At 36.3% G+C, this 10952-nt stretch overlaps 1 protein-coding gene across 4 annotated transcripts in view; it reads left to right on the top strand.

Annotated features, from left to right (window-relative positions):
- The first annotated feature begins 2915 nt into the window (after positions 1-2915).
- The window catches only part of LOC126200231 (ADP-ribosylation factor-binding protein GGA2), a 136800-nt gene continuing 128763 nt past the window's right edge, over positions 2916-10952 (top strand). Inside the window, exons 1-2 of one of the 4 annotated variants that reach the window (XM_049936692.1) lie at positions 2916-3179; positions 9091-9251. In XM_049936692.1, the coding sequence (XP_049792649.1) occupies positions 3143-3179; positions 9091-9251 (198 nt within the window). In that variant the 5' untranslated portion in view covers positions 2916-3142. Of the gene's footprint in view, positions 3180-3486; positions 3618-3743; positions 3829-3896; positions 4051-9090; positions 9252-10952 lie in introns of those variants that run through there. The other 3 variants (XM_049936693.1, XM_049936694.1, XM_049936690.1) reach the window with 3 other exon arrangements.

The following is a 10952-nucleotide window of genomic DNA, read 5'->3' as shown; positions in this document are numbered from 1 at the left end:
TGATGATTTGCAAGTGCTGGAACACCATGACAGGAAATCACTGCTGAAAAGTACAATGCACAAAGCCCGCCAACACTACATCTGTCACAACTAGGCGAGAACCAGATCGCCCCTCAGAGGAGATGGTATTGCACTGTATCTGTAAGAGCTTAGGCAACATTCTTTCAGTAGGATGTAAACAAAATACTTCACCAAAGTTAAAATAAACAGGTGCAAACATGATGATTTGCAAGTGCTGGAACACCATGACAGGAAATCAGATAACATAAAGTCATTGAGCTCACTACTAACGAGTAAAGTCATTGAGCTCACTACTAACAAGGAGACGTCCATAGTAGTGGGACCGACTTTTTAAAACCAAATGTACGGTGATGTAGGTTAAGACACAAAGTATCACATCCTGCATCCATTCACCCTGGTGGACCCTCGATTGTGGATAGCTGACAAAAAAATTTCGGAATTCTCGTGATTCCCAATGGAGTTAAAAAATCTAATTATGTACTCTGGTTGCATGGTGTACTGGATAGGACAACAGCTTAATATGCAACAAGTTTTGAGTTCGATTCTTATCGGGTGCAGCAATTTGGTTTTTTTATCTTTATCTAAATGACTTTGCTTATTGCTTTTAATTCAATTAATTGGTTTTAATGCAACTTTTTTTATTTCTACTCCTCTACTTTATATTAATCACCATATGAACTTCTTACATTTGATTCATTTTTTCTTCATATCTTTCTTTTTCCAATCGGAATTTTTATGAATATGAATTTAATTATATTTATATATTATTATATTCAGTTATTCGAAAATTCCGACCTATCAGTTAGAAAACAAAAGACCAAATAATCTTTTTATTTATTTATTTATTTACGTCAAGTTCTGTACGACCAAATTGAGGAGCAAATCTCCAAGGTCATGGAACGTGTCAGTACACGAACTTACAACATAAAAGTAATAACACATAAAAATAAATGTTCATGAACCTGAAAAAAAGTCTGTCCATAAGTTTAAGTAAACGCTATCAGCAATCTAATAAGAATCAGCTTAATTTTTCAAGGGACTCATCGACAGAACAGAAGGAGTGACCCATGAGGAAACTCTTCAGTTTCGATTTGAAATCGCTTGGATTACTGCTAAGATTTTTGAATTCGAGTGGCAGCAATATTGATTGTGCAGTGGTGGGAAAATGAATTTTTTGTTGCCAGATATGTAACTTTTTTGCATGGTAATCCTCATACAAACATTTAAAACATAACATAATAACTATTGCACTATGCACAAAATAACGAAGGTGAAGATTTAAATGAAAAAGGGGCTTTTAAGTACAGCAAAATTCAAACAAAATGAGAAATAGATGTAATGAATGCAATAATATGAATGAAAAAAAACAGGGTGATGAAACAAAATAAATTAAATTGAAATTAATACATAAAATTAACTAAAAGCACATGAACAAAGCTTCCAAGTGGAAAAAGAATGATAGGTGGAAAATGGGAGCAAATGAAGAAGTTGATATAATGATTGAAATGATGTGACGAAGGAATGGAAAAAATTAAACTTTTAAATCAATTACTTGAATAAAAATGATGATCAAAGTTATTTAGATAAAGATTTAAAAATTTACAGCATGTGGCAAGATCCAAATCCAGAACCTCCTGCATGTGAAGCTGCTATCCTGTCCCTTACACCACACAACCAGACTATTTAACATTTTTAATGCCACACAAAATTTCGAAATTCCTTTCGTCAATTACTAGAAAATGAGGGCCCACTAAGGTGAACATCTGCATTGTGTGATACTGCGGATCTTAACCTACATAACCATATAGATGATTTCGAAAAGTCGATACCACTGCTGGAGACCTATCCTTGTAAGTATGTGTGTGGGGCCCAAGGTATACAATGTATCCCAAACAGAATAGCTGGAAGAAAAAAAAATCCAGTTGCTTTCCAGAACTCGAATGGTTTTCTGTTATTGAAATAAGGTGTAGCAGCAGACACGATCTTCACTGTAACATTTTGTATCTTACGGTCATTTCTCATTCTGTACCCAGTAAAGTACGTCAATGTAATCAAGAAATACTACAGAATTTAATAAAATCATAAAAAATTCTGTTTATCGATCATTCACAAATACATTGTAGCTTAACACTATTATAAAGGTATGCAAATCTGTTATGTCCAGTATTGATGCTAATTCTCCACATATCCTGAAGCTTTGTTCTTAACATACACATTTGGAGTTCATTAACACAAACTTCAAATGTTTCAACAGGAGTTTGATTACTATCCTATAGTGCTCAAATCACTCTTCTAATGTTTACTATTGTCGATAGCAGTATTTTTGCTAGCGATACTGACTAGTCTGCGAGAACCGTAAACATGCGATAGTTAAATGAAAATCGCAATTTAATAGTCTTCGTTGAAAATCATTAACTTTCTGTCATCATTGTTATTCTTCTCAAAATTAGTAATGATGTTTTAAAGTGCGTACGTGATTAATCGCTAGCTGAGAGCTGATACGATAAAGGAAGACGCATCTACAACTACGGTAGCCAAATTTTGTAATGAAACTTTAGAGTAGATGCATAGCAGAGATATTATTTGAGTCGCAGCTTTTCATTTCATCATAAATTTTCTTCATAAAACTAGTACCAGTATATAAAATTTACATTTGACATCGTGATCCTTGTATTTATTCTTCAGGTAGACCTAAATGTTTCTTGACTGTTGTTTTAAGCTACTCTCTTAAGCGCTGGATATAAGGCCTACATGAGAACTTTCTGAAACTATTTTACTCCATTATGGCTTTTTATAGGTGAAAAACCGTGTAGGAAAGGTCATTGGAAGTGATAGAAAAATCGAGTATCATTACGAAAATGTTTGATTGAACGCTGCGGTGTACTCTTGATGAATCAGCTGATGCAATTGAATTTTGCGTAGAAACGTCCGCAGTATAATGTCTATTACAATTAAAACTTGCTTTTACTTGAACAACGAAAACAATTAAATGAAACTTCTGCGAAACTGAAAGCAACATACCACAATTTGTATCAGGGGCATTTAGGTCTGAGTATTTTGTTTTGACAAATGGCTGTACAGTTGGTAAGACTACTGTGCAGTGGATGCAGTGTTTGTGGCGATGGAGGATTACTCAGCTACGCTAGAAAATATTATACGTAAGTTGTTAATGCTATGTAACTGGATGATATTAATCCAAAAGTAGAGTGCTCAAAGAAGATACCATTGTCAATATTGTTCGTCCAATGAAATGCGTCAGTCAGCAACGAAGATTTTAAAACGTCGCTTTCTATGTTGTTACCTTCTGTTTGACAAGACCTGAGAACCGCTCGACATGAATTAGTTTAGCTTCTTGAGTATTCAGCTATTGTCAATAGTATAGAGTTACAATGCGTGGTACATCGTTAGTAGACGATATACGAATGAGAAGTTTGTGTTTAGGCGCTACTTCTGACCATGAATAAAAATAAACTATCAATGACTACGAGAACCAAAATTTCATGGAACCTCCAACCTTTCGGAAGATAGCGAAATTCAGTTTTTTTGGCACAACTAGAATTTGGTTACTGCGATGGCATTTCCAACAAAACAGCAGTGTGTGTTTCTGATTTTCATTACGTTCCATAGAATTAAAGTGAATTTTGGAAAGTAGGACGACACTATAGCGCTAAATAGAGTAAACAATGTTCTTGGTAAACAGTTTTCTTGTGCTTCAGTGATGTAAAAATAAAAAGTGGCCACAATAGTTTTTATCAGCAGTTGACTGGTAGGGAGGTTGTAATGCTTACGGAAACTAAAACAAACGAAGTGAGCAACAGCTTCGTAACAAAATCCAATACTTGAGACTTGTCGACTGATGTGTTTTCATATTTCTAAGAATACATTTTGTAATGACTTGTATTAAAAATCCAAAGCTTTCGACTGTTGTCAATATTTTGATGAAATGCGTACACACAGAATGTCAGCATTGTTCCTGTAACTGTGATGTGCAGGTGTCTGGCGTCAGATCTAATTGTGCTCTCGTAAAAGGTAACTGTGTGCCTGGTTAACCACTGCGTGCAGAAGGATTGTGTTGAATATTTGCTTTTTTGTAGGCGAAAATTGTTTTTGTCTGCATCATCGTAACATTTTTTCTTGACAAACTGTTACATTGGGATTGAAATAATTTGCTAGAGAAGGCGTGTGGACAGGAATAGTCTTACTTATATTTAGAGTAAACTACCCTTTCGACAAGTTTTGTGTTATTTCAGAGGATACGGTATTAGAAAATAGTTATTTTAATCTTAATTTGGTTGAGAGAGAGCCTAAGCTAAGTATTTATAAAAATCACCACATATAATTGACCAAAGTTCAGAATTATTATTGCCTTCTATTATGCTGGATTCCCTTCTGAGCAGGGTATCAAGAATTTGTTAGTCGTGGATCCTTTTTCAGTGGAATGGCTTTCGTAATTGGCAGGCTATTAGAAAATAAAAGGCATAATAAATAATGTATTAGCACAGTAGGTCACAATATAAACAACTCAAATCGTACTATCCTCATTATGTAAATCAAAGAATTCTTCAATGTTGTTAGTTGTTTAGAGCTACATGTTCCATGAATTATAAGTACATTTACTACCAATGCTATATAATTGACAAGGTAGGACCAAATAAGCCCCATTGGAATTTCATTAAGATACTATAATAAAATGGAGAAATGCACTTTGTTAATGTAAAATATGGCAACATGCTGACCATGGCATTGATTTTATTATATGAATAAGTCCATAAATACAAGTACTTTGAATGTGATGCAAGTAGGATTTATATGGACAGTTTTATTGCATTTTTCGGATGATGATGATATGAAGAAAATGATCAAATACAAGTAGGTTGTATGAATTATGTGAATGTAATAGCCTACATTACATCACAAGAAGATAATTGCGCTTCTCAGTTTGCTTATTTTCAACGAGATGTATTTTGCACAAAGTAGCCTATCTTTTCATAGATGTTAACATATGTCACCATTTTCAGGAGATGATGGTTTAAATTTTCCTCCAGGTTTATTTTTTTAACACATTGCCTTCTTTGATTAAGCTGAATGCTTCCTTAATTGGTGTATCCTCCACATAAGTGACCCAATGATGGATCCCTGATAACTCCACTGTTTATGCAGGCTTTGAAAACTTATGCTTCTTATTGTATTCATTGTCTGGTAATAGGAATTGATTTTTTGTGTTTGTGTGATCTTTTTACTATTCCACTATTTTCAAAATCTTTTACGTAGTATTTGAAGTAAATCTCCATTAATTGGTCAGATGCATCTTAAAAAACTAGGAGATATATCATATAGCTTTTCTTTGTATCGTGTCTGTGTGAATTTTTTGAATGTTTTTGTTTTGGGAAAATCAGATGAAAGACATAGCAGTACTCTGTGCATTGTTCTTGTGTAAACATTTCTTTTATAATTAATTGTCTAACTATTGTTCTCTAATCTTGTAAGAGTTCATTGAATCCTAAAATTTATTGCCCCATACAGAGTACTTGGTCTCTTTGTTTACAGTTCAGTAGGACTACATCAAAGCATTTTACAAGTAGTGTATGTAAAATTGTCATGTTTGTTCTGTACAGTGTGTGTGAGGAATTCCATGTCTGAATGTGTATTTATGTTTCACTAAATGTGGGTAACCTCATTTAAGTTTGCATTATTTTTCTCAGGTAAGGTGCCTGTCACGTAGAACATTTTTGTTTCAAAGAGAGAAAAAAATAAAAGAACTTTGAAATATATAGTCTCTAAACAAGTGCAGAAAACAGCAAGTAGATGAAACTTCCTGGCAGATTAAAACTCTGTGCCGGACCGAGACTCAAACTCGTGACCTTTGCCTTTTGCGGGCACATGCTTGGTACAGCACTTGCCTGCGAAAGACAAAGGTCCCGAGTTTGAGTCTCGGTCCGGCACACAGTTTTAATCTGCCAGGAAGTTTCATATCAGCGCACACTATGCTGCAGAGTGAAAATCTCATTCTGGAAACCAAGTAGATGATTGTCAGATCTGAAAGAATGGTACCATGTTAATATGCCGAAGTCAGGGTCTCTGACACTTTAGCACAACAAACCTAAGTGTTGCATATGAAAATCAGTGAAAGTGGTTTGGATGAGTTCTACTGTATCTTTTGTGAAAATCCCTCACAGAGAATAATTTTCCTGTTTGGGTGAAATTAAGCCAATAGCAAGTTTATGTTCAACAGCAAATATTTTAACATTCATTGTCATTAATAACTAGAAAGCAGTAACCTTTTTTTTTTTTTTGCCCCCTCTCTGCAACAGCACAGGGTCAGTACGGTAATTAATAGATCTGGCAATATAAGGGATGGCCGAATGTCCTTCCTGTTGCCAACCTGTAACCCTCAGGATGAAATCTGTGTATTTTGACTATCTGTGTGTAGTGTTAGTCATGTGAAAATAAGGAAAAGTTTCTTAAATGTTTTGAATTGTGCAACTGATGCAGGACTTGGGTACCAGCTCAGTAGTCACTTAGTGGGATGTGGGAAACCACATCCAGGCTGATCAACGCACTGACCTCATCATTAATCCTCTGGGCAGATTTCACCGAGCGAGGTGGCGCAGTGGTTAGACACTGGACTCGCATTCGGGAGGACGACTGTTCAATCCTGCGTCCGGCCATCCTGATTTAGGTTTTCCGTGATTTCCCTAAATCGCTCCATGCATATGCCGGGATGGTTCCTTTGAAAGGGCACGGCCAACATCCTTCCCTGTCCTTCCCTAATCCAATGAGAATGATGACCTCACTGTCTGGTCTCCTTCCCCAAACAACCCAACCCAAATCTGGGCAGATTTCATCTGTGGTCGGTGCACTTCCTCATCCCACAAGTCCCAAACAAAAGTGGTTACTTCATTGTTTGCATCCGCAATGCTGTGAAGACATTGATATTGTAATTGCATATTTATTTTGAATTAAGGCATCAGCTAGTTTTAATCATTGAAATAATCTTTCAGAAGGTATTTTATTTTATATCATGAAATAGTATTCCACCTTACCCCTTTTCACATTATTGGGCTCCTATGATGTGTCAGATATCAGAAGCACAAGGAAAGAGAACTTTTCAAGCACAGAGTGAGTTATTGGCTGTGGCTATTGAATTGAACTCTCATATAAAATCTGTGAATAAAATTACTAGCCGTATAAAATTAGCTGTAGGATAGAGATGATGCTCTCTGGAACCGCGCGACCGCTACGGTCGCAGGTTCAAATCCTGCCTCGGGCATGGATGTGTGTGATGTCCTTAGGTTGGTTAGGTTTAAGTAGTTCTAAGTTCTAGGGGACTGATGACCTTAGAAGTTAAGTCCCATAGTGCTCAGAGCCATTTGAACCATTTTTAGAGATGATGCTCAAACAGAATTTGAATCTTGGCAGCCAGAGATACAATTAAAACACAATTTTCTTTTGATCTCAGAATCAAATAAGTAGAAGTTAACCACGTGAAGAAGCATTGCTTAGTGAAAATGTTATTTGCTCACGGCAGATAAACCTGTTTACTTCTAACCAAGAGTATACCCATAACTTCATGGTAAAGGTGTCTGTCACCATAACTGAGATATATTTCATATGAAAATATAAATAACTATTTCATCTTAACAAATGAATGCAGATGTGGAGTTTACCCAAAGTAACTTGTCCCTTACGCAGAAACACAGTCTCGTTCTCAGCGGTGACTGAGTCAAAAAGGGGTGGCTGTTTTATTTTGATGTCATCTGCTGGGTCATGCGTTTCTTTTGTTAACAGCAGTTATCTCAGTTGCTTATGAGGTGACTTTTTTTTCGGTACTCTGCTTGGAGACTAGTGACTTGTCAAATTTTTGGTCGTGTTGTCATGTTAATACAATCATTTGCAGACTCACTAACTGTAGCATTGAAGTTCTGCTTGTGAATAGCCTTCACTTACTGAACTACAGTACTACGCAATGGCTGAATGCAACTGACAGTGTGGTAACATGCTTTTCCGTTCCTCTATTCCTGTATCAACTGAAACACACTGTAATGTATTCCAGCATCTTTCTCTACATTCAGTGCCCATTTCAAATTGCTTAATGCCTTCTGCTTTGTTTCATTAGCTTCCTGCCTCCTGGTAGTCAGTCTTGTTCCTAACACTAGGGCTGAACAGTAGTCATCTAAAGTTAGTTTCCACTTGTTATTATGGGACTTATCCACTGAGGTGATTTTATCGATGAAACTCGGTGTGGAAAGTTATCAGCTCACAAACAACAATGACTATTCCATCAATATTATGAAAAGAGTAGATACTACTTACCATATAGCAGAGATTCCATGTGCAGATAGGCACAACAAAAGGACTGTCAAAAGATTAGCTTACAGCCAACAAGGCATTCTCTCTTTCTCTCTCTCTCTCTCTCTCTCTCTCTCTCTCTCTCTCTCTCTCACGCAATGCAATTTCATACTTGCACGACCACAGAGAGAGAGAGAGAGAGAGAGAGAGAGAGAGGGGGGGGGGGGTTAGGGGGGTTGCAAGTGTGTCTGAATGTTGTCATTGTGACAGTCCTTTTGTTCTGCATATTTCCGACCCAGCATCTCCACTATATGGCAAGTAACAAGTATCCTTTTCATGATATTGTTGCGTTACATCCTAGATTTTCCATTGTTTGATTTCGTTTGACTGTTCTATGTTAGTTCAAAAAATGTGACAGTGAATGTCGGCAACTTTATTGGCAAAGTCATGAAACCTGGAGATTATTGAGTTACTATCGTTCTTTGTAGGAGGCTGGATAAATATAAAGAATTTTTCTTCCTCTTCTCAGTAATGACAAAGTGATATAAAATTGTACCTCAAAAGAGTAATGGTTTGTCTCTAGAAAAGCAGAATGGAAGCTGTTGCTAGAGTGAGAGAGTACTTAGTACTGTATTAATAAAAAAGGTGTTCAAGACAATTAAATTTTCAGTTCTGTTGTACCTTAAACGCATGTCCCTAAATCTAGACAGTTTATTTTATAACACAGACATTTGCCTCCTCAGAAAGGTATTTTAATATGCAAAATGAATTATTTTTCAGATAAAGCAACAAACCCCAGTAAACTTGTACACGACACACAGGCCATATATGAAGCATGCAAGTTTCTGGAAAGAGAAACATTTTGTGCACACGAAGCAACACGCCTACTTGCAGCGAAAATTCAGTCACCTGATGAAAAGGAAGCCATGCGTGCTCTGGTGGTAGGGATGTTACTGTTATTTCTAAATGTGTAGTATTTGCCTAAAATTGTTTTAATTTTGACAGTATGTTGTGTCACAGATGTGTTCTAAGTGTACTTCATTGTGGATCTAAATATTTTTGCTTGTATCTTTGTCAGTCATAAGTTATGTATTTGGTGTTGTGTTAGCATCGTTTCACTGCATGCAAATAAAACATTTTCCATTGTCTATAATTTGTTATCCATATCTTTCAAATCCTCATTAAAGTCATCATTGTGTATTGCATAATGTATGGAATATGAGAAATTTTTTGGGAACTATTGGTCAGCATTGATAAGATTCAAATATTGACTCACTGAAATGGCAAAATGAACATGTTAGCCACATTACAGAGGTACAAAAAATTTTAAGAGACCTCTCCTTGTCACTTTTGTGTAAACAAGCCAGGATTTGCAATAAAGTGTCATTATGTTTAAGACAGAAGATTTGTGTTCAGGAGTAGTGTTCAAGCTCTTTCTGGTTATTCAGTACACCTGTTAGATTTCTGCTGTTTCCCCAAAATTGCTTGATGTTATCACTGGGGAGCAGACTTCAACAAGTTCACTGCCTATTCTGTTCCCTTTGCTGAAATGAATTAGGTAGTGCAATGGTCAAGGTGGTATATTTGTGTTGAAGAAAGGTGAAACTTTGTTCAGCATCTTCAAATCAAATGGGCTAAATACCACTTAACATATAATGTGGTATATGCTGGCAACGTCACGAAACCCACATAAGGCTTGTGCCTTTTTCCTTTTACATATGGGCCTCACATCTGGTATAGTTGTGCCTGTGTGTACTGTGGTTGTTTGAAAACTCTTATTAGGGACACAATCACTTGTTGCTTCCCGTATGTGGATGTGTGGAATATATTGTGTGATATACATAACAATTTTTACTGTGATGAAGCTTGATAATTAGTTAATTGTCAAGTTGTAGAACAAAGTGTTTACTTCAAAGTAAAATAGCAGCCTATGCAGGAAAATGATGTCCTTCAAGAAACAAGTAAAATAAATTTGCTTTACTCTTTTTTTCCCAGCACCAAGCAGTGATAGCACACAAAAAGTGTTAACGTGGGAGGGGCAAAAGAACGGTACCTATGTTTCCAGTTACAGTTTTCTTTTTGCCAAACAGTTTATTGTTTTCTTCTTTATTACACCAGTAGATAATCCTCAGTCTGCACAAAATGAAAATATACAGAAGGTATCTTTTTGTACGAAGGCCAGTGCAGGGACAGGCATTATTGAATGTAAAGAAAGTTATTGTTTATTTCATGTTTCGAGGGCATTTATTGTGTTGCCATTAATGTCAGTGTCCTGAGACTAGTTTGTCATTGAAATTTGTTTGCCACTAACTGTTCCCGGCCATGTGTTGCTATGACTCAGTCTGGTTAAATGGAAAAGAAAGAAAAGAGAAATCGCATGTTTCTAATACATATGAGAACTGGACATGTGTCTTCCCCCATCTCTGTCAAACTCCTCCTCCCCTCTCCCTCTATCCATCTCTTCCTAGCCCCTCTGCCTCCCCTCTCTCCGTCCATCACCACTTCCCCTCTTACCATCTACTCCTTTCTGCTTTCTATGCTCATGTCCTCCCACTTCCATCACCCCCTCCTCGACAGTGAGTCTTATTTATTGTAATTGCAAATACAGATTCTGTAGTAATATGTATATTCATTGGAGTATA

This window comes from Schistocerca nitens, chromosome 1 (genome assembly GCF_023898315.1).
Source record: "Schistocerca nitens isolate TAMUIC-IGC-003100 chromosome 1, iqSchNite1.1, whole genome shotgun sequence".
NCBI classification, from domain to species: Eukaryota; Metazoa; Arthropoda; class Insecta; order Orthoptera; family Acrididae; genus Schistocerca; species Schistocerca nitens.
This window is presented reverse-complemented; position numbering and strand designations above follow the sequence as displayed.